The 22,923-nt window shown below is 40.2% G+C and overlaps 3 protein-coding genes across 8 annotated transcripts; 1 reads left to right on the forward strand and 2 right to left on the reverse strand.

The window, feature by feature from the left end:
• Window positions 1-921: 921 nt before the first annotated feature.
• Window positions 922-9,604, reverse strand: nprl2 (NPR2 like, GATOR1 complex subunit). 3 transcript variants are annotated; one of them, XM_005453483.4, is made up of 11 exons: window positions 9,418-9,604; window positions 7,795-7,886; window positions 7,517-7,685; window positions 7,322-7,430; window positions 4,507-4,643; window positions 4,098-4,195; window positions 2,926-2,962; window positions 2,383-2,476; window positions 2,175-2,292; window positions 1,919-2,061; window positions 922-1,829 (listed from the first exon to the last, which is right to left on the reverse strand). In XM_005453483.4, exons 3-11 carry the CDS (start codon window positions 7,676-7,678, stop codon window positions 1,762-1,764), a joined length of 966 nt encoding a protein of 321 aa, XP_005453540.1. In that variant the 5' UTR covers window positions 7,679-7,685; window positions 7,795-7,886; window positions 9,418-9,604; the 3' UTR covers window positions 922-1,761. The 3 variants fall into 3 exon arrangements, with proteins under 3 accessions (XP_005453540.1, XP_003448360.1, XP_005453539.1); XM_003448312.4 differs by lacking the exon at window positions 9,418-9,604 and adding an exon at window positions 8,132-8,552; XM_005453482.4 differs by lacking the exon at window positions 9,418-9,604 and adding an exon at window positions 8,132-8,537 and having other exon boundaries at window positions 7,795-7,909.
• On the forward strand, window positions 8,970-18,002 carry hemk1 (HemK methyltransferase family member 1). Of its 2 annotated transcripts, XM_005453484.4 has the most exons (11): window positions 8,970-9,241; window positions 10,660-10,833; window positions 10,920-11,011; window positions 11,093-11,186; window positions 11,287-11,424; window positions 15,256-15,320; window positions 15,472-15,521; window positions 15,612-15,717; window positions 16,531-16,626; window positions 16,913-17,023; window positions 17,172-18,002. In XM_005453484.4, the coding sequence occupies exons 1-11, from the start codon at window positions 9,176-9,178 to the stop codon at window positions 17,242-17,244; spliced, it is 1,065 nt and encodes a 354-aa protein (XP_005453541.1). In that variant the 5' UTR covers window positions 8,970-9,175; the 3' UTR covers window positions 17,245-18,002. The 2 variants fall into 2 exon arrangements, with proteins under 2 accessions (XP_005453541.1, XP_025763013.1); XM_025907228.1 differs by lacking the exon at window positions 8,970-9,241 and having other exon boundaries at window positions 10,691-10,833; window positions 10,924-11,011.
• Window positions 18,003-18,050: 48 nt separating this feature from the next.
• On the reverse strand, window positions 18,051-20,490 carry cisha (cytokine inducible SH2-containing protein a). Of its 3 annotated transcripts, XM_005453485.4 has the most exons (4): window positions 20,155-20,490; window positions 19,749-19,850; window positions 19,163-19,326; window positions 18,051-18,941 (listed from the first exon to the last, which is right to left on the reverse strand). In XM_005453485.4, the coding sequence occupies exons 2-4, from the start codon at window positions 19,766-19,768 to the stop codon at window positions 18,445-18,447; spliced, it is 681 nt and encodes a 226-aa protein (XP_005453542.1). In that variant the 5' UTR covers window positions 19,769-19,850; window positions 20,155-20,490; the 3' UTR covers window positions 18,051-18,444. The 3 variants fall into 3 exon arrangements, with proteins under 3 accessions (XP_005453542.1, XP_019214791.1, XP_003448359.1); XM_019359246.2 differs by lacking the exon at window positions 19,749-19,850; XM_003448311.5 differs by having other exon boundaries at window positions 19,749-20,489.
• Window positions 20,491-22,923: the final 2,433 nt, after the last annotated feature.

The raw sequence follows: 22,923 nt of genomic DNA on the forward strand, positions 1-22,923 counted from the left end.
GGCAAAAGTCAATCAGACCATATTATTTGGATTAAATCATTCATGTTGTTGGTCAAAACAAATTATTTTACGTATAATGTATTCTAGTTCGTACATATCAGAAAGTTGTTAAATCACCAATTAGGTAGACCCTGTTAGTACTGGTTTGGACCCTCTTTTGCCTTCAAAACTGCTTTCATGTCATTTGCACTAAAATCTGATCCTCTGTTGCAGCAGAAATTGAGATCAGACCAGGCAACATTATTCCAATCTTCTGTTGTCCAAATTTTGGTGAGCCTGTGTAAATTGTAGCCTCAGGTTCTTGTTCTTAGCTAATAGGAGTGGCACCCGATGCTTTGTCTTCTGCTGCTGTAGGCCATATACTTCAAGATTTGGCATGTTGTGCTTTCATTAATGCTTCTCTGAATACCTTGGTTGTACTGACTGGTTATTTGAGTTACTGTAGCCCTCTTATCAGCTCAAAGCTGTCTGGCCATTTTCTTCTTACCTCTGGGATTAGTAAGGCCTTTCTGCACAGAGAAGTACCGCTCACTGAATATTTTCTCTTTTTTGGGACCATTCCCTGTAAACACTAGAGATGGTTGTGTAGGAAAATCCCAGTAAATCAGCAGTTTCTGAAATATTCAGACCAGCAACAACCATGATACATTCAAAGTCACTTAAGTCACCTTTCTTCCCCAATCTGATGCTTGCTGTGAACTTTGGCAGGTCTACAAAAGTCTCAGTACAAGTCTGCAATTAGTTGCTGCCACGTGATTAGCTAATTAGATATTTGTGTGATCTTATTAGCAGCTGAACCGGTGTGCTTCTTAAGGTGAGTGTATATGGTAGTGTAAAAAGTACTTGCAAACATGAAATTCAAGTCATCCTGTTAAATAAAAGTACATGAAATTATTATTAAAAACTTATTGATGGCGGGTGTAATTTCAAAGCATTTTATTTCATATATTTTCTTCACAGTCTGATAACATCAGACTGTACACCTGCTTGTTCCAGGGCTTCACTCCCAAGATTAATTTTACTGCCGCTAAGTTACATTAAAAAGTCTTTACTATTTTGTAAGCAGTTATAAATAATATGCTTCATCACCTACTAATCTGAAGGTCAGTGATTCTTCCATTCGACATATTTAAATATCCTTGGGTAAAACAATGAACCCAAACTGCCCCTGATCTGTGTGTGAATGGGTGGATGTATCTTGCAGTAAGAAACGCTCTCAGTGCTTCCGTTAGAGCAGAAATGCAGCATATAAATTAAAGTACAAATTCAAATACATGCCAGTGTGTTTCAGTTATGTTTTTTGCATTCCAACAAATTATAGCAACAGTTTTATATATATAATGCTAATAATATTGCATTAACTAACTGCAAAGGGATCTTCAACCCTCCAGGAATGGGAAGAATCAGCTAAAGGGTATGTGGCAGTGCAATCTGTTTTTATGTTGGAATGTTATTTGTGCAGTAAAAATGAGATGAATTTGGGGTTATAAGTAGAGTCAAAGCAATAAAGATAGTAAAATATGTATGAAGTATGAAACCTACATAAATACATATTTTTAGCCTTTTTTCCATTTAATGAATGGATTGTATAGCCACATAATGAGTTTGATATCCAATGTTTCAAGTTTGTTTTTTTTAACAAAACTAAGCTAAGAAAACTGCAAAATGCTACTCATTATTTTCTCAGTTAATTGAAGAAACCTCCTTCTCTTGTTCAAGGCATCTTTGGCTGCTTAGGCACTGCTGTACCCTTCTGCCCCATCACTTCCAGCACACGACAATATTGGGATCGTTTTCCAAACGTTCGTCAAGCTCCTGGTAAGTAATCCCTGTAAAATCAGGATATTGTAAGCACACTTGTTTCACACCATCAGTTCTTAAGTTTTGTCCAACAATCAAAGAAGGCTTCAAACCCTGCCTGTTTTGCAGCAGATCTCATCGTAACTATGACAACCGGTATAGAGTCGAGGAGGCCTGCTTCTCTCATCGCGGATCACCTTCACGGGATACTTCTGCAGCCGTCGAATAAGACACTTCATTAGTCCAAACTGGATCAGCCTCCTGAGGAGAAACAAGTGACGTGACACACATACAGTATGAGCCAGTGCCACTCTGACCTGAATTCATAGGAGCGCTAAGTCTTTTCAGGAACTGATAATTTGAGCGACGCTAACCTCTCGTCGACCCTTTGAAGCTGCTGTGAGTAGCGTGAGCAAAGGTCTCGCACTGTTGTTCCCGGACTTAGCCCACAATACAGCTGGAACACATCTCTTAGACTCGCGCGTTTCTGACCTGACAGTGACAGGGCAAAGCTGCACAGTTAACGTCACAAAATAAATGAAGATTAACACTTGTGTTTTAATGGACATGACCCCAACTAACCCTGCTTAGTGACGTAGTTAAGGCACTCCTCCTGAATGGACTTGTCATCTATGAGGCTCTGGACTTTTGGGGTGGTGCAGTACACATTAGAGTACTAGAGAAAGACAAGAAGGCAACCAGAACAAGTCATCAGGAAGTATTAGCCACTTTTAAATAACTTTAATTTTTTCACAGCAGAATATCAGAAAACTAGAGCCTTCCCTCACTTAAAAAACCTGCCCTAACATTTTGTATTCAAAGTGGCGCATAGAGAGCAATGTGCAGTATATAAATTGACTTTCTTTTGAAATACATGAACCCATTTATCAGAATGGCCTTCAGAACTGATGCTTGCTTTACGGTTATTATTTCTGCACAAAAAGATCCACTTTCACAAAAACAGAAAAAAAAAAAAAACATTTCCAGAATAAAGAAGGAATAATATGAAAAAAAATTACAACTTTTCAATTAAAACTAACATCCCGCAGACGGCCCTAATGGTCCCTGATAAACTGTTCCACTACACTCATATATGTGTGATGTGATGTGAGATTAGTTTAATACCTGGAAAATTGACACCAGAGTCACAACACCATAGTACCTGTGAAGTTAAAAAGAGAAGTAATTACATCTTTTTGAAGTGTATTTTGACTACAGAGTGAAAATGCAAGTACACCCCCTCATTCGGTAGCTTGAAAAACCACCTTTAGCTGCAATAACTTCAGCTTATCGTTGCCTCTATGACTTTATCAGTCTCTCGCGTCATTGTGTTATAATGTTTCCATTCACTGAGGTTTGTGGGCATTTATTTATGCACAGCTCTCTGAAGGTCCCACAACAGCACTTCAATCAGGTTTGGACTTTGACTGGTGATTGCAACATCCTGATTCTTTTATTTTTCAGTCATTCTGTTGCAGATTTGCTGCTGTGCTTTGGATCATTGTCCTGTCAGATAACCCAGTTTTGGCCAAGCTTTACAGTAGCTTTGGGACAGATGGCCTCACATTTGAGTCTGGAATATTTTGGGATACACAGGAGTTCATGGTTGACTCAATGACTGCAAGGTCACCAGATTCTGTGGCTGCAAAGTCCAAAACATCACCCCTCTACCACTGTGCTTGACAGCTGGTGTGAGGTGTTTGTGCTGATATGCCGTGTTTGGTTTTTGCCAAACAGCGCTGTGCATTCTGGTTAAATGTCAACACTTTTGGTCTCATCTTTCTAAAGGACATTGTTTCAGAAGTCTTGTGGTTTGTTCAGATCCAACTTTGCAAACCTACACTGTGCCGCCATGTTCTTTTTACAGAGAAGAAGCTACCTCCTGGCAGTCCTTCCAAACAAGCCATACTTCTTCAGTCTTTTTCTAATTGTGCTGTCACGAACTTTAACATGCCAACTGAGCTCTTGTGTGTGTGTGTGTGTGTGTGTGTGTGTGTGTGTGTGTGTGTGTGTGTGTGTGTGTGTTTAAGGTTTCTCTGAGTACTGTACGGCCTGACCTTGAAGTGAATCTGCTGGGATGTTAACCTACAAGAGGTCCTGGGAAGATTGTGGGATTGTGTTAGCACCCACCTGAATGGTCCAGAGCAGGAAACTATTAAAACTTCTGCATTTACAGAGGTGTTCACACTTGGTTTATCAGTTAATCAAAACAACGACATAAAACAGAGTTCTGTGATGAAGCAGTACGTGTGTGAGGTTACTGAAGAGTACAACTGTATTTGCTGAAAAATACTTACAGGAGATTCTGCACTGCGATACGAACAAGATTCAGCTCAACGTCTGCTTCAGCAGAAATTTTCTGGATGTGTCTAAATCCATCGATGTAGGGAAGAATCTGCAGTTAGCAGCAAATAGATAAGGGTTAGAGGCACGTAGTGCTATTTGCATTACTGGTTAACTAAATGCTGTAAACATGTTAACTTATAAAAGCAATAAAACAGTATTGTACCAATAAAGAGCATCTTGTCTTGCACTAATGCCTTCTTTCAAATCATAAAACAAAGGATATAAAAACGTGCTTATATCACTTCCAGCACAGCTGATAACAAGTGTTTAAACACTGATCTTTCTTCCAAGCACTTCTTAGAGTGCTATCAAATACCTCTCAAGAGCTGCAGCCAGAGGTTGTTGACATTGAAAGCCTACCTGTTGAGTGGTGAGATCCCACTGAGACTTGATAAAATGATCTTTGCACTGGGTAAAGACTGGCACGTCGTACTCCTGAACTATTGGGGGGTCTTTTCGCAGCTGGATCAGCTTTAGATGAATGGTGTTAGACTCATCTTAAAAAGGATACAACAAACAAGAGTAAGAGCGGTTTAAAAAAAAATCGTTTGATGACATCTGTTGCTGCCAACCAACATGTGAATACTGCCTATGTGCAGCTGGTAAATTCTTAAAATAAAATTTGACTCAGAAACATCAGCCTGCATTTCCCATCTCTGAATTTCTAAAAAGAGTAACAGTCAGAGCAAAGCTGCTTGCATAGTGGCACTGCTTTGTCTTGACTTACATTAACTAATCAATCCAAACAACCACATAATTTCACTTTGGACCATAGCCCAGGCAGCATGTTGGTTGGCTGATAAGGGCTTATCAGAGATATTGGAAAACTTGTTGTTAGGGAACATAATGCATAACAAAGCTCTCCTCAGTGGAAAGTGTGTGCTGTCCTACTGCCTGGATGTCTGCCACGCAGGGGCAACTACTAAAACCAGGAAGGCTATGCAGAAGGTAATTAATACTGCCCCCAAAATAAGTGGCTGCTCTCTGCCACTCCTGGAGATCCTCTTGTCTCAGGAAAACAAGGGCCATCACAGGTGACCCTTTGTGTCCCGCCACCCCTGTTTGACCCGCTGCCCTCTGGTCGGAACCTCCAGTAAATCAGGTCCCCCACCTCCAGACAAACAGTTTCTTCCCCTGGGTCATTCGGACTGTTGACAAACACAACCCCACCCCTGCCCTCCCACCCACCAACCAACCAACCAATCTGAGCCATGGCCTGAGTAAGCCTCATCAGCTTTTATCTTGTCCTGTATATATTTCTCCTGCTTGTTATTTATTCCTACTGTCTTACTATTTCTATTCTATTCCGGCACAGTTGGTGTGGATGACTCACAATTTAGTTGTACATGTATAATGAACATAATGGGCTATTCTATTCTATCCTATTCTATTCTAGATGCTTGAGTTCATTTAGAAATGCTGTAATGACATGATTTGTCTAGTAGAGCAGCTGCAGCTCTATAGTTTATGATCCTTTCAGTATGATCTGCAGCACAGTAACAGAGCACATGCCACAGTATTACTAAGTACATGGACATTATTACAGTTTTGGGCTTTTAAAGATTTCTCTGAGCTTTTCTTTTTCTAGGGTGGAATGGACATACAGCAGGCATCCTTAATGTACTTAAAAAATGCATGTTGTATTTACTCTAGTTATTGTCTAATATTAATATGTATTTGATGGAGTACCAAAAGGTTGATTCTGTTCATCTGGATGTAGCGTTTTTAATGGGAAAAACGTTTCGTCACTCATCTAAGTGACTTCTTCAGTCTCAGCTGACTGCAGGTTTCCCCAACCTTATAAACAGTACATTTGCACAATAACTGAAACCAGCCCACTGAATGAACAATGGGCTTGAGGTCAGTTCCTTGATCATTAATATGCAAATTGCCCATTGATCAACAACCACTGATCAAAGCCCATTGATCAAAGACCTGCGGTCAGCTGAGACTGAAGAAGTCACTTGGATGAATGACGAAACATTTCTTCCATTGAAAACGCTACATCCAGATGAACAGAATCAACCTTTTGGGATTTACTTACCTGGATGATTGAGCATGCATCAAGACATATTTGATGGAGTAATCAACTTTACCCGGATAACAGCTTTAAGTCTCTGCAGCGTCTGTATGTACTGATTTTTAATTACACAACATCATATTTGCGTTAATCTAGCTATAAAAGTAGACGGTAGGAGGTCGAAGCACATTTGAACTTTGGACCTCCACAGCCTGAAACCCACAGACTGTACAGGATTCAGTTATAAACGCTGTGTACATTTTGTATTTACTCAGGTCTTTAGTCTTTGTCTACAATTAAAATTTATTTTATGATCTAAAACATGTAAATGTGACAAATCAGGAAGGGAGCAAGTACTTTTTTACAGTACTGTAGCTCAGTCTTGGTCTCATCTGTCGATAAAACCTTTCTCCAGAAGGCATTTGGCTTATCTGTGTGGGCAGCTGTCAACTATGGAGCAGGGGTTTCTTTCTTGGTCGGCACCTATTTATGGCTGCTTTGAGCCTTGGTGGTTCCTGGGCTGTTCCTGAAAATCCTAACCAATTTCCTCTCATGTGATGTTGACAATCTTCCAGACTTCAGCAGAGTGTTGACACATCAGAATACATTGTACTTACATGTAGTTGTTTAAACAGATTATCTTGGAATCTGCAGTCAAACTTGTGGAAGGGAAATCTATAATTTCCCTTCCTATACCCATTGTTCTGAGTATTAGCCAATCTAATGGGTGATGTCAAACAAGCGTTTTTATGCTGGAAAAGAGAAAGTACCAGGAAAATCATGTAAAACGTGTAAATCATGATCACTAACAAGAAGTTAGTCTCGGAGAGTTAAAAGACATTGTAGAAACTTCAGCACCACTTATTAAAAGATTTAAGTGAATGTGTATATTTGAGTCTGTATGTATACTTCTGACCCTGTGTGGATTAGAGAAAATCCAAAATAAATTCTAATTCTTGTTTTTTTTAAGTCATTAAAGATTTAAAATAATTCCACCCCGGAAAAAAGAACAGTTCAACGAAACAGTCCAAAATTACCATGACATTCATGCCCATGATGAATGTGTGTAAACGTGTGACCACAGCTATATATTAAAAAGATATACTGCTCCTTGCCACAGATAAAACTTATAGCCAGTAAGATGCCAAATAATACCAATGGGTAGGCTGCAGGCTCCTGTGGCATTAAGATCCTCTAACAAAGTCGACATAATGGGTAAAAGCTTCTGTTTGCTCTCCTCATTGGATATAAAGCCGCTCTCCAGCTGCAACACAACAAGACAGAAAATCTCTAAGAAATCATCCTGAAGAAAGCGATCACATGAACATGTGAAAATATGATACTCTTTACCTCCAGAGTTGTAAGGTACCCAGATAGCTTCTTAACAATAGGCTCCAGGCCGCAAGTATTGGTCTGGGCATCGCAAACAAGGCCGAGGTTAAACAGGAGGGCATTTCGGCTATATTTCTTATGTTCGATGCACACGGGGCAGCCAATTAACTTTTTTCCCATTGCAGTGCTATGATTAAAAAAAGAGAGATTGGTTTATTAAGTTAATACACTATTATTTAAATACTAAGGACTTCAAACAAGGCAGGGAGACAGACGAGCAGGATAAGACTACATACACTGTTATTAATTTGTTTTGTAGCTCTGGCTTGGTGATGATATAAACCTGAACGGTGTCAAAGAGCTCCCGTGAGATGTACTCTTCTGGAACCTGTTAGGACACAGTATGACAAACTATACCCAATAAGATACATGAGCTCAGACGGATTATGCAGAGTACACGTCAATGCCAAATTACTATGAAGGATTAAATACCTGCCTCACACGTTTAAAACACACCCAGGGCACGAACAAGCTCGCAACTGGGGCAGTTATAAAGACAATCATAACGACAGTGGATATATAAAAAAAATAAAATAAAATAAAACTACTTTACCAGACCATCTGCACACTTACCTGATATGTTATCTTGGGTCCCAGAGTAGGGTGAAACTCACTGAAAAATATACACTCTATTCGAGTGGGCATGCCCATCATAGATTTTATCCTCATGGAGAACTAATCCAGAGGTGTGTAAACCCTGCTGAGCCCTATCAACTTGCCCCAAATTGCGTTAACAAGGTATCTCCTGTGTGTTTCCTCTGGGTCTTCCCAGTTTATTTACAGCAGCATGAGCTAGCATGTAGCTTTAACGTTTAAAAACAAGCTAGCGACGTCCTTCGGTACTTAAAAGCAGGTCTAAAGTTAAAAGACGCCCTATAAAATCTGTTATTAATGTATTAAGCAGAGGTTATGGTCACCCAGGCATCAAACTATTCAATAACTCGACACATCAATGCATGCAAAAACCAGACAGGGAAGAACAACAATAATATCGCGTTCAGGGACACCCAGTAACTTAGCCCTGGAATAAAAACTGCCGTTGCAAAAACTGTAAAGGCAACAATAAGACAGAGGAAGTCGTATGTATGTAGCACCAATAATGTTTTAAAATTAATATAAAAGTAACACGAACTCTGTTGTCGTATAAAAACGCTTTAAAGTATTGGGCCCCGAACAATTGCACAACACTAAGGAAATTTTCTCTTTTAGACAATTTAAAGGTTTCGAATAGTAGTATTTACCAAATGTAATACTACTTTTATTACTTGCTAATGACTTTTACATTTATAGATGCTATTTTACCATCTTACTTTACAGACTTAACGTCTATGACGGCAATGCTTTATATGTTTTACAGTCCGTGAAAGCAACGTCGTTCAGTAGCGTCAGCGCTGCGCAGACTGCGCCGCAGCCGCTCTCTGTGCCGCGTGCAGGACACATTTCGAGCCCCGCTAGTTAGCTTTCCGACACAGAAAAATGTTTGAATTTCATACAGGGCCGTAAAGTGTAGCATGTTGATCTAACCGACTACTGCCGCCATGCAGCGAGTTCAGCCCGAGAGCGCACAGACTCCGGAAACCCAATGAATAACGATGTAAAGACTTAATACTGTTAACCATGTGGACAAGGTCGCTGAGTACAAGCTACTACAGATGTTTTGGGTGCAGGAGTGGTGGACCAAAGGTAACTGGTCAAGTTATTTTTTTGACTTTTTTTCCCGGAAGTCGACACGTTGCGTCCAACGTGTTGAACAAACAAAAGCATGTCAGTGTCACGGCTTTAAAAACCAACCAACAGTCCAAACCTGTTTCCGTTGCCTTGCTAACTGGAAATATTACTCACATTACAAACTGACGCACCTGTAAGCACAGACCAAGTTACATGACTTTCTTGAACTGTTTATCAGTTGATTTCCATTGACGCAACTGGACCAAATCTGTTTTCTGTTATCTTCTTTTTAATAAAATAAAGTGGCAGGCACACACATTACAGAGGCAGCAGAGCTCAGACTGACTCAAGCCTTTAGGAAACTTCAGGAAAACATTCCTGCTGTTCTCGATAAAGCTTTACAAAAGCTCTCCTGCTTGTTGACAGGTGAACACACCTGTCTGCATTCCTCAGACTTATCAGTATCAAACCTTCCTGCTGCTTGCTGTCTGCTGGATTTGAAATTGTACTTGCTATTTATTGAAGCCGTTTGCACTATTATATGCTAGTATAATTTATTGTTTGCACAATCCCAGCCTTATTTTGTATTTATTTGTCTTTCTTTTGCTTCATTTTTTTTTAAATCACTGTTGCATATAAAATTTTGCACTACTTCACATTATAAGGCCTTTATTATGAGCCTGTGGTACTTTCAAGCAATTTTATTGTAGGTTATAGTTCTTTATGCTCCTGCTATCACATAGTAATTTCCCCTGCAGGATCAGTAAAGTGATGATCAGTAAAGTATCTATCTATCTATCTATCTATCTATCTATCATGACACATATCTTATACCCTATACTAAATAAATACTATATAAGCTTAAATAACTCAAATAAATAAATAAAAGGATTATTGTCCATATACATACAGTAACTAATAATAACAGTTCTCTCTTACTGGATTACATTAAACTGTGTGGAGATGTAGTAATGTAAGTTAACTTGACTTACAGATTCCCTATTAACCCCGCGGTTATAGGGAGGAAGTGAAAATTAATTATGACTTGTCAGTCAGACACATGTTATGAGTAATTGTGAGTGGTGTAAATAAATCATGATGATTTCCAAAGTTGCCGGAAATTCCCCAGAGGAGATGCTGAATGGGAGTCTAACATCAGTGTTAAAAAAACGCAGTTGGTTTCTGGATACTTGGAAATTTTATTTAAACTTTAATGTAACGGGTGCCAGTTTGGCTCCCTGGTTGAGCTGGTGAACATGTGCCATATGGTTCGGAACTCAGCAGCCTGGGTTTGAGTTCAACCCTCAGCCCTTTACTGCGTGCCTTCCCTCGTCCTTTCTCCCTTCTTTCCTTTCTACTCCTCACTGCTTCACTATCAAAATAAAGGCAATAATGCTCGCTATAAAAATAAATCCTAAGTGTAATGCTTTTAGGTACTTTGGAGGTCCCATGCTGTCCGTACATGCAGCGCTCCAGCCTTACCCGCAGGCAGGATTACACCACTTCAGGCGGTGAACTTATGGAAGAGGCACTTTGAGGAGAGAGCTGTGACGGAGCCTGAGCTGTCCAGCCAGTACATCATTGCTCATCTTCTCGGAGCTAAAACTGTAATTTGCTGAATCTACATTGCCTCAGCACTTGCACTGACATGCAGTAAACGTGGATCAAGTTCACATAGCGTTTCTTTATCCAGATAGAAAGTCTTGAGCAGGAGAGATTAACAGAGTTTCTCAGCCGAGAACAAACAGAGCAGATATGGAAGCTCTGCACCAGACGTCTCTCCAGGTGAGTTTGTGCATAGATCTCTCTATATGCATTTAAATGATTTTCAATGAAAATTTTTACATGGTTTCATGTGTGGGTTAGGATGCCCGTGCAGTACGTGATTGAAGAGTGGGACTTCAGGGACCTGACGCTGAAGATGAGGCCTCCTGTGTTCATACCACGACCTGAAACGGAGGTAGAAGAAAAGTCGAGGCAGCGCATGTTCACAGTGAAGACCCAGCGAATGATCACACATAAGCCAAAATGTGATTTTTATTTCGTCTTTGCTGATGCAGGAGTTGGTCGAGCTGGTGCTCAATGATCTGCAGATGAAGACTGAGATGGGCGTGCCTGATAAGATGGAGCCTACGTGCCTGGAAGTGGGATGTGGGTCTGGTGCCATTTCTCTTAGCCTGCTGAAGACACTGCCTCAGGTAGAAATTTGTGTTATAAGTTTTCAGATGAGTGGAATTCCAATAAGGCACACCACAGGAAAAAGGCTGTTTAACTTATTAATGAATTCCCCCTCACTTTGGGTCTTAATACACTGACAATGAGTCAAATTTTTCATTACTCCAGTGAAATTTATGCAGTGTATTGAGGTTTCTCATTGGTTGTGATATAACCACTGGTTGCTAGGGAAAAATGTGTATTCCCCCAACTGGTTCTCAGTTCTTCCTGGAGATTTCTACCCTCACTGGGTGAAATTGGTTGCATGGAAGCGCCAAGTTATTGCTGTGGTTGCTTTAGAGATTGCCGTTGTTGCCCTTCAGGCGTAAAATTTAAATTATATTTTCAAATGAAATAAAATAAGACATATATGAAGTCTAGACTAAGGCATAAAAATGTACCTTTACTCTGTTTTCTTGGAAAGCTTTCTGACATTAAAAGGAGGCAAGTTTTTGTGCTGCTAAATCCAGACGTTATGATAGTGTCGATTTTAATAATTAATATTAATTATAATTCAGTGTTCCACCTAACAACCCTCAGGTCAGTGGATCAGAGTTTAATGGCCCGTGTGCATTTTTATTGGCTTGTGAAAAAAGCTTTCATTTTTATTTTTTTTAAATATTTTTGCAATTTAATTAGCAAAGTATGTGATATTATTGCAGGTATCAAATGCCGTCAGCCTTCAGCACGCTGTATAATTGAACCAGTCTGGTATCAGACTAAGTTAACAGTTCATCTGCATATTGTAATACAACTTCTGGAGGCTTTCTGATTTTGACTGTGTAAAACTTATTGCAAATTCAAGAGTGGAGAATAGATTTATAGTTTGTCACATTAATATAGTGAATCCTGTCCAACACTACTATTGATATCAATAAATATGTTCTTTAGAACGTCCACTGACATTTCTAAGTGTGCTACTGGAAAGCACACAAATGTAAAATTATCCATGCATCCATCCATTTTCCCCTACTTATCCTTGTCAGGATCACGGGGAGGCTGGAGTCTATTCCAGCTGCCATAGGGCGAGAGGTGGGATACACCCTGGACAGGTTGCCAGACTGTCACAGGACTAACACTGGCAACACTAACCATTCCCACTCACATTCACACCTATGAGCAGTTTAGAATCACCAATTAACCTAACCCCACTAACTGCATGTGTTTATATTGTGGGAGAAAACCAGAGTACCCGGAAAGAACCATCCTCGACAGTAGGAGGAAAAATCGTCATCAAAGAAAATGGGCAAAACAGAAGCTCCACTCCCTTTAAAATATACATGTCCACTCTTGCCTGTTTATTTATTCTCTCTCTCTTTTTCTCCCTTTCTCTCCCTCTCAATGCTCCTCTCTGAGACTTTGTGCTGTCACCCAAAAGTTGAATGTAACAGTGAAACAGAGTTTGCAAAGCAATAAAAGGCATAAACTGATCCATGTTTATAACAATATTCAGACTGAATACGGGCTGCTACGGGACATAGACTTCCTTTTGACTTGCTCTCAGTTGGATCTGGAGCTGTAGTGTAGACAAACAATGAAGCGCAGAACAGGAATAGACATCTATAACAAACTAAAATAATAAACTACATCAGCCCCTTTTGCTGGCAGCTAGCGATATACCAGCAGACTAATGGCTCAGAAAGCTAAAATTAGCTAATAATCTTGAGTGATTTAGGCTACATTAGCTAACGTTTTTGACGCTATTTAGAGAACAAATAAAAATAAGCGGACACTTTCTAAGTCACAACATCGCCCCTGCATTATCAGAACAGTTTGCACTTTTGCTATATTTCAGTTAAAGTGTGTTTTAAATCTGCATCACTCATTTGTGTTATGAAATTGCCTCTCCATCTTCTTTCTGCTGCAGCAACGACAGACTTATTTAGTCCTTTAATGACAAACTGCCCTGCTGAGGCAGTAACGCCTCTGTGTGAGCGCACTGTGACATCATGACACCAACAACGCTGGGCAGTTTTAGAGGAGTTAGCAAAATATAGCGTTAGAAGACAATGCCAGAAAATAATATTAAAATGTATTATCATTACTACTATTATTATAGTTATTTTTAGGGATGCTGTGATGAAATATATCTATTGTAGGACTGTTTTTAGTCGCAAATGAGGGGGAAACACTTGCGTTTACATCGTTTAACACATGCTTCAGAGCCAAGCGTTAAATGAAGCATTGAATTATTCGCACTAGTTTATAGACAGGTCTGTCACTACCATTCAAACTATGATCACAGCAACATGCTGTAACACAAAGCGATCACAATGAGTTTTGTGACAACCAGTCAGAGAATACATGTTTTTCCCTAGCAACAGGTGGTTGTCAGGGGGTCAGAGTCCGGTCTTTAGGCATGTGTGGCTGCAGCTTTAACAATTATTTTCCCAGCGACTGCCATCAGCCTTCAGCAACCACTTGCAATCGGTCAGGGTAAACTCATTATTCCTCCATGACCCGGAGGTTGCCAGATGGTCACTGACAGGTCTTTAAGCCTGTGTGACCGGGGCCTTATTCGCTTGATCCTACACTGTCACCATGACAGTCCAAATAAGCTAACAACTGAATGTCTGGCAGTTAGTGGTCATGTCTGCAAAATCTCAAGACCCATATTTTTTTTGTTCCTCATTAACATCTGTCAGATGAGGTTGTGTTTTGAACATCTGTGATTTTGATCAGGATCCTCTTTGCAATCAGTAACGTTGTGTACAGACGTTCATGTTCTCTTCAGGAAGTTGTGACATTTCCTGTAGCACCAAGCATTTTCAAAACTAATCCCATATAACAAGCAAATGTCAGCTTGTTTAGATGCTGAACATGATGCATCAGTTCGAGAAAAATTACAAATTATGAAAAACAACAATGTAAGTTGGTGGGCAGTCATGTGTTATGAGAACAGTTTCAATCCTGGCATTAATTCTCTAAGTTGAATAAATTCCTCTGGAGGAATGGAACACCATGCTCACCTCGGTCAGGTACTGACAGGGGTGAATGTCATGGCCTTATTATACACTCAAACTGCTGTTTGAGCTTTTCGATCCATAGCCATTGGAAAGTGTTGCTCACTACTATTGTCAGCTTAAGTCTAAATAGATGATTGTTACTCTTGCCTTAACCTAACAGTGAGCATAGATACAAAGGCTGCAGCTTTTTATGTGTCATTGAGTTATTCTAAAGAATATTTGACAGTGGATTCTTTAGGCTGAGCTAATTGAGTGTTTTTTCGAGGCTTGTGATGACCGTATGTCAAGTTTCATTTTTTAATGAATTTATTTATTTACTATTAATAGATTATAACAGTGAAGGACCGGACAACCACAGCGTTACAGTTTGTTAAGTGTCTTTTTTATTTACAGAGTTAAGGTGCAGCTTTCCAGCTGCGTCGCTCTGCGCAGCACACACCGCTCTCTCGTCCGGTCCTCCTGAAATAGGGAAGGCATGACCCGGTGATGGAGAACAGCTGTGTGGGTCAACCTCCCCTGACACAACACCCTGAAGCCCCTGCTCCCCCCTCCCCTGTAGCCGAGCCACATCGATTAACAGTGAAAAAAAAAATCAATAGGATAACCGATATGATAAATCATTAGTTATAGATTTCCAGTTGATAAGCTGCTATCCTCACATCACATGTACATCTTCTCACCTCAGCTGATCAAACATGCACTCCAGTTATACTGTGTTTGCATATTTTAGACTCTCCTCTGTTAGCAGATTGTAAAGTAGTAAAAATGTCCAAATTTTCCCGTGCATACAAATACAGGAAAACAGAGAAAACGTCTGCGTAAAGTTAGCTCTTGTGTTTTGTTTTCCAGCTTAAAGGCGTCGCCCTGGATCAGAGCCAGGATGCCGTGGATTTAACAAGAGAGAACGCACTAAGGTAATTGCAGCATAACCCATGAAAACTATGTTGTAAATGTCCTTTAGCACTGATTTATTTTTATTATAAAGATTACATTACGTTATTATAAAGATTACATTACGTTATTATAAAGATTTCATAAAATCTGAAAAAGGATTTTCGTCTGCAGATTGGGACTTGAGGATAGATTAGAGATTCATCACATCGATGTCATGAAGGGTCAGTGAAAGTTTTGCATGTTTTTTTCTAAATAACAAAGCTAATCCCTCTGCTGATAAAAAGATTTTTTTGTTTGTTTGTTTTTATCAGATGCAGAAACTCTACTCAGACTCATTAGGCCAGTTACAACTTTGGTCAGTAACCCTCCGTACCTGTTTTCAGAAGACATGGCGTCCCTTGAACCTGAAATTTTAAGGTGACTAAAAATGCAATCAGCCATTCTCATTTTATATATATTTAACCTGTCTATGTTTAACATTAAAAAAAGCTTTATTCAGTTGGATTCACAGAAGTTGTTATTAAATGCAGAATGTGCAAATCTTTAGAGTAAGCTATTAAGGTTGCATTGTTAAAATAATTGACAACAACAATTGTGAATAATTACAATGTCGTTAAGCATTCATCTGTTGGGTTTATAGGAGAAGGTGGAAATATATGAAACTATAAAAGATTTATGAAAGATAATGTCTGGGAATATAAAACCAAGCAGAATTTACTGTTTCGGGTTGCTTACAAATATAGTTAAATTTGTAAAAAATTGTACAATTGCTACAATTTGTTAAACATTGTATTTGTTAAAGCTGTTTAATAAATACAGTAAAACCAATATAACAATATTAACATACTGTTTAATATTTGTTATTTATGAGTAGGTGACCATTTAATCAATGTTGGGATCTTTAAATTAGAAGAAATGATCATAGTGAAGGAAATGTGCACTCATTCTTTACTTTTAGCTGTAATTTGCATGTTATTTTGCTTTTTATTGTAATTATGCATTTCAGTGAAATAAAGAAATTGTAAATACTAAAAAAAAAAAAAAGAATTAAATACGTAGGCCAGTTTTGGTTTTGTTGTTTTTGTAAGACCCTTTAGGGAAAACCTTTACACTGATAAAATGTAAATCTGATAAATAAGCTTATCAGATTCCATTAGAAAACATTTTAAAATATGTGACATGGTATGATCTATTTTATAGTGTGTGCTTTTGCTGTGTGCTGCTCCCCAGATTTGAAGACCCGGCTGCTTTAGACGGAGGCAAAGACGGCCTAAAAGTGATCAAGCAGATTTTGACCCTGGCTCCTCAGATTCTGTCCAGTTATGGGTAAAAACCAAAAAAAAGCCAACTCTCACACACAGATGGACACACCTGTGTTCAATTTCTAAAGGCAAAAGCGGCTTGTCACAAGAACAGCATGTTCTGAAAAACACATGTATCGTGTTGCCTCTTTAATGTGTTAAGCTTTCTAAAAGACTTCCAGTGAATGCAGTGCACTTCCAGGCATGTCCTGCTGTCATCTCAGGGTTTCTTTTCAAAATCGAGTCCTTTTGATGAGTAATTTTTGCTACATTTCTGTGGGTTTTTTGTTTTATTTCCTGGTGAGAAACAGTCATGCTTACTTGGAGGTGGACCCCAGACACCCCCCACTCATTCGACAGTGGGTGGAGGGGAACGTGGACAGGCTGCAGTTTAAGGAGGCACGGCATGACATCACCGGCAGGTCTGTTCTATAAAACTGCTTTACATCAATATCAGTTTTCATATGAAATCACTCTGCATGAGCCCACTTTAGGGCCATCGCTGTGATTTGATTCAGGTGTCTGGGGTTTCAGCATCGGTGACGCCGGCTCGTTTTTTGTGTTTCCTAGGCCTCGATTCTGCATCCTTCAGAAGGAAGAAGTCAAACAAGGACCACAAGCAGGCTCTGGACTGAGAAATTGAGATCCTATTACACTGGCTTTAGCTCTTTAGCTCAGGTCGCCGCTGCCTCAGCTCCCCTACCCCCACTGAACCACCAAGCACGCGCTCACACTGATCTGATAACACCCAGCATTCATAATTTGCACAAGCGCGCATTGTTTTCTTGTCACCGCTGCACTTTTAATCTAGTAACAGTCGTGATCACATCCTGCGTCACAATAAAAAATGTGTGCAAGATGGCACAAAAAAAAAACGCAGGCTCCAAAGCTGAAGGTAATTACCGAAGCTTTTCTCGGAACCCTCCCTCTCAGAAGCTCACCCTCCTCCCAGGAAGCATTCAGTAGTTCTGTGAATCCGCTGACGAACGGTCCTCCCCTCAGCTTGTCCGCTCGCTGACTCAGATGCAAGCGGCGTGCATTGTTGAGCAAAAGCTCACGCAGCATGGCCTTTACTTCCTCACACAATCTGCTTCTCTCACATACTTAGAGTTTAAAGGCCACTAAGTCTTTGTGTTTCAAAGGTGATTTAAGGGAAAATATTTCCTAACAAGTGTCACAAGAGCAGTCGTCATGCGGGGGTTGGTGATGGCGATCGCAAGCCTTAACACAACAGTAACGTTTGGCATTTCAAACAACACAGATGAATAACAAGTGGATACAAATGTAAAAGGATGACACGCCAAGAGTCCAGCTGGTGGTTTTAATAGAAAAATGTACACATGTAAAAGGTACAAAAAGATGCTGTACTGAGAAAACAAAAATAAAATGGCATAAAAGATGTCTCAGTGTAATCAGTGTACTTCTCAGGAAACTATATACATCCAGAACTGATGAGGGAGGGGGGAAGATATGGACAATTTTCCACATCCATCATAAAACAGAGTACAGTACTTCATGTTTCTCACAAGTTTTTGTTGTTGTTGTTGTTTTTTTCCTTTTTCCTGGGGTGCTTCGACATCCAGTCCTCAACAATTTAAGTCTGAAACCAGACACGTCAGTATTAACTGAATTTGTACACATTTTGTCACCAAAAAACATCACCCTGTGTCCAGTATTTTTGCAACTGGCCTCCAACTGCTGAAGCAGCAATGTCTTTTACGGGCACAAAGGGCCCGCTTAACAGTGTTTTTTTTTCTTTTTCCTTTAAGTAAGCTGAGATTCAGCTGTTAATAGTGATTCGGTGAACCTCCTCTCCTCTTTCTTCTCCTCCTCCAACCCCCCCTCAGACCTTGAAGGGATAGTCCTGTAAGTAACGCAGCAGGGGCCTCGGGAGTGGTAGCTGATCAGGACAGTCAGTTTGTCTGTTAATGACGAGGCGTGTGAGGTGCTGAAGAGAGGGGAGGCTTTGGGGCTTGTACAGAGCCTGCTTGAGTTTTAGTACCACTGTGGTCTCCTGGATGCCCTGCTGAGAGGCTTTTGAAGGGGGCTCCTCCTCCACTTTTCCCTCCTCTGCCTTTCTCTCTGGTCCCATGTAGTGCTGCACCAGACTGGGAACATTGGGAAAGGATGACAGGCTGGGTCTGGCCGGGGAGCTGGAGTCGAGCAGAAACTGGGCGCAGCTGTACTGGATCCGTATGCTTGTGGGGCCGCGGGCAGTTCTGACCGACAGGGTCAGCATGTACAGAGGGTGACTGCTGTCCCGTACCAAAAAGGCTCCTTCAGATGCCTGCTGAAGAGCAGCGTGGGCCTGGGCTGCAGTCACAGCTCCCCAGTACCATCCTACACACACAAATTCCTAAATATTAGTCACTGTGAACAGATCATGTTGTCCTGCATGAAGCCTGATGTTTACTTAGCACTGAACAATCAACTAATCTCTCAGAGCAGATAATGAAACGTACCAAACAATACCTGGAACACATCGAGGATTTTTAGGAATGCTTTTTTTTTCTCCTTTTTTTTGGAATGAGAACAAATGTGAAGCGTGTTTTAAACCACACCTGAATTTTCTAGGTAGCAGAAGTTGCTGGTAATGGCCCTCAGATCTTTTGTGGGGTCCCATCGTGGACTGGTGCTTTGGAGGCAGGGAGTGGGGGTTACAGTTCCTTCCCGCATACCCCGCGGGGATTCAGTGGACGGGGTAGTGGGCAGATGAGCTCCAGGACTGGAAATCAGATGGAAGATACTGGTTAACAGACATAAACAAACACAGCAGGACGATTTATCATAGCTTCCTTGTTTTTAACCATGGAATTCTAATATTTGTTGGCTCATTTATTTATTTATTTATTTTTCAAAAAACTGACTTTATCGCATTTTATCTTATTTTTACTGCTGAGTTAAAAAATGAACTCAGCTTTGCTGGTTAATAACTAGTCTTTTTTAGAAGGTTACTTTAGATGTTGCAACAGGCCTGCATTTGTCTTGTTTTCACCTGAACAACAATAACAATAATTAAGGCCAATTAAGGCAATTTTCCACGTAGCAACAAATAATACATATATATAAAAACTGAAATTTCCCGGCTGGGTTTCTTTACAATGACGAGCAAAAAGAAAGCAGAGACACAAAGAAAAGTCAACTCACCCGGGTACACAAAGAATCATGCTATTTCTTCACTCCTCTGGGCTAAAATCCAGTCGGACTTTCTTCAGAAAACAACCAAAACCTACAGAGACTAAAATATATCTAAAGAAAAAGGAGGAAAAAAAAGAAAAATCTGGCTAACAAACAATCCGCGGTGACATGGGTTTCATGTATGAATAGCTCGATTGTAACCCGAAGAGCTCCGCGCACGCAAACAGGCTCTGCTCCTGTCCTTAACACTGATCAGCGGAGAGGAAAACAACAATAAAATATAATAGAAACGACCTAAAAGCGGCTCTACTGTAAAGCTCAGCTCTCCGCAGTACTGTGTTGGAGTGTGTTGTCGCCAGAATGAGATCCCGATGTGTGAAGGACAGAGTGTAAAGGCTTGGCTTTTAAAATTTACCGTTTCCTAGAAGTCTATTCTGAGAACTCGCAGCACCGGCGGCTCTGACGTCACGCCGGCCGCACCAACTCCCACTCCGCTCCAACCGCCGCTGGTTGTTTCGCTTCGCGGCAGGGCTACAGCTTCGCTATTAGCGCTCCTCCGACGGACAAACCGGGTTCGCACATGCATGTGTGGGGTTTTTTTTTTTCGGTTAATTCCCAGGATAACCGCCTCGAAGCGCGCTGTTTTTCTCCGACATCTCTCCCCTCGTTTCACCCGGCGGCTCCCCGCCTTCGCTGAACCTGCGCTCCGCTCCCAGGAACCGCGCGGCAGCTTCTGCCTAGTCGCTTTCCAGGAATAATTGCAGAGCTTGACTCCGCCCCGCCGGGCGGCCCTGACAGAGCCTTCATTCTGGGAATTCACCGCCTCGACATTAAAGATAATAGGAATGCTCACTGGCTATTTCCAGTAATATAGATTTCCCTCGATCCTGGTGGAAAAACACGGCGGAAGGTTTTCTAGGAGCTTTAGAGTAATTACGCTCGAGAAAACAAGTTGTTATTGTGACAATAAACTAAAAAAAATATATAAACCGGGTCAAGACTGCCGTAGAGACAGGGAAAAGCTGATTGTGCTTCAGTTTGTGGCTTCTGATAATCTTCTCTTTTATTGCTCTGTTGGGGCTTGTTTGCACACAGGCAGCTCTAGATTAAACTATAGTTCATTTGCAGTTACATTTCTGCTTATTTGAGCTCTCCTGGTATTTATTTTCTCGGGAATGTATCTAATAGATCCCTGCATCGGCCTGCAGCTTACACTCCAATGCATGTAGGTGTTGATATCTTGTTTCATTTACGAGAATCTGGCCAAATAAGGGCTGTTGCAGATGATTTCTGACGCCGGGTTTTTGCGTATTGTTGTAAAATCTGTGGCACATCCTGTCCGGCTTTTCAAAAATATTTATTCCAATAATACTCAGAGCCATCACCCAGACATATGTGGTAGTTTGGAAGCAGAGTAATATGTGAAATATCCTGCGTCATAATCATAGCCATACCCAGGAGAGCGTGCTGATCCTGAATAGCGTCTTCTCAGAAATCCTGAAATGAGCTTCTTTCTAAGAAGTCTTGTGGACTTTATCTGTCCCTGCTGGATGAGGTTGAACAAATACCTTTTGAGGCCTTAGGCAAAAAAGCACATCTGCATTTTTCAAATAGAACTTTTTTTTTATGGTAGTGCAAACATATTTTACATATCATTGAAACAGAAAGTCTAAAGCAATAATCATTGCTATAGTAAAAAGAAACCAGCAGCAGCAGGCATGTTACAGCAGTCACATGTAGTTCATTAAAGCACATAGACACAGAAGAAACTAGATTTAAAGAAATTACATTCCTCATAAATCACTTTGTTTGAACGCCTGTTTATAAATGGCCTGTAATTTATAGCAATCCCCTTCTGCATGATAAAAACAGGCAGGTTTGTTAGACAAACGTTCGAAAAGCATTCTTTCCTTCTTTTGCTTTTCTCTTTTTTAAAAACAATTGCAGCAGATAATTTCATAAGTTTGTGTGAGCAGTTTTGAGAAGGTCATAACACGGTGCTAAAATGTAAGAGGGAACAGCTGTGTGTGTGTGTGTGCGTGTGTGTGTGTGGTTTTATGAAGCAGGCAAACAGTTTTAGTGAAAATGTCAAGATGAAGAAGTGCAGATGTTCTAATTGAGATCCTTTTTTTTTTTTAAATTGCAGTGTAATTTTATAGTTTTTGCTTTTGAAAAGGCCACTGCAGTCACGGCACAAGTTTCTAGAAAGCCAGAAGCATGAAGATAAAGAGAAAGGCTGTGGTTTCTGTGTGTGTGTGTGTGTGTGTGTGTGTGTGAGCTTCCTGTGTACGTGGAGTACAGTTATTTTCTTGATCCGTGGACTAATTGTTTTTTCAGTGTTTCCACTGAAAAAAAAAAAAATTCCTGTTACCACCATGGAAGACAAAAGAAATCTCAAGTAAAGAAACATCTGAAAGTCTAAAAACAGAAAATGTGGTTTCAGCTTTAAAGAGCTTGAAATTACACTTCAGCTGTCAAAATACTTGCTAAATCATGTTCTAACCATCAACATCCGCTTTAGTGTAGACTTGAGGGCAGCATTTGTGGATTGCACTTCCCTATTTACTTGCACTTTTGCGCTCATTAATGCCGAGACACTATTGCGCATAGTTTATGTGTTTGCCTGTTTTTGGTTGGAAGTCCTAAAAGAAAAAGCAGAAGGGATTCATACCTCTTTTGATGCTTCTCTTCAGTCACACTATACTACATTGTGGTGGTTGTATTTTTTCCAAGTCTGATAGTAAAAATATTACAAAGTTACAGTCCTCTTTATCTTCGAACTACTCGAGGCCAGATGGGTTCACGTGTTGTTTCGGCCTATCCATCTTCGGCCCGCAGAGAATATTATTGCACATCTTCTGTAACACCGCACCTACACCTACTAAAAAATCTCTTTATTTATTTATTTTAAACAGAAATTAGTTATTTTCTTTCCAATGTTTTTTTTAAAAAAAAATAAATAAAGACAAAACACATACATGTGTTTCTTAAATGCCCCAGCCTTTGTTTGGCACGTTTGTCATGTTTCAGGTCCACACTGACATATATTGCCCCTTTTATACTGCAATAAAATTAATAGTCTGCCAGTAAGCATCAATAAATCTGATAGTCTGGGGCTACACTGCTTAACAAATTAGCTCTGTGTACTCGTTTTCCGTGATGTGCAGTATTGTCATAAATTTGC

The sequence above is a fragment of the Oreochromis niloticus genome, linkage group LG5 (assembly GCF_001858045.2).
Source record: "Oreochromis niloticus isolate F11D_XX linkage group LG5, O_niloticus_UMD_NMBU, whole genome shotgun sequence".
Taxonomy (NCBI): Eukaryota; Metazoa; Chordata; class Actinopteri; order Cichliformes; family Cichlidae; genus Oreochromis; species Oreochromis niloticus.

What these genes read in the sequence shown, in the direction of transcription:
- nprl2 (XM_003448312.4), bottom strand. Translation starts at nt 8,227, where the DNA reads ATGAGGATAAAATCTATGATGGGCATGCCCACTCGAATAGAGTGTATA. An exon ending in AGCCTGCAGCCTACCCATTG is followed by an intron (nt 4,644 to 7,321) that starts GTATTATTTGGC and finishes ATCCTTTTTAAG; the next exon opens with ATGAGTCTAACACCATTCAT. An exon ending in CTTCAAAGGGTCGACGAGAG is followed by an intron (nt 2,062 to 2,174) that starts GTTAGCGTCGCT and finishes GTTTCTCCTCAG; the next exon opens with GAGGCTGATCCAGTTTGGAC.
- hemk1 (XM_005453484.4), top strand. Translation starts at nt 9,176, where the DNA reads ATGTGGACAAGGTCGCTGAGTACAAGCTACTACAGATGTTTTGGGTGC. An exon ending in TACCACGACCTGAAACGGAG is followed by an intron (nt 11,187 to 11,286) that starts GTAGAAGAAAAG and finishes TTGCTGATGCAG; the next exon opens with GAGTTGGTCGAGCTGGTGCT. An exon ending in TCACATCGATGTCATGAAGG is followed by an intron (nt 15,522 to 15,611) that starts GTCAGTGAAAGT and finishes TGTTTTTATCAG; the next exon opens with ATGCAGAAACTCTACTCAGA.
- cisha (XM_005453485.4), bottom strand. Translation starts at nt 19,768, where the DNA reads ATGATTCTTTGTGTACCCGG. An exon ending in ATGATTCTTTGTGTACCCGG is followed by an intron (nt 19,327 to 19,748) that starts GTGAGTTGACTT and finishes TCTGATTTCCAG; the next exon opens with TCCTGGAGCTCATCTGCCCA. An exon ending in CTGCTACCTAGAAAATTCAG is followed by an intron (nt 18,942 to 19,162) that starts GTGTGGTTTAAA and finishes TTGTGTGTGTAG; the next exon opens with GATGGTACTGGGGAGCTGTG.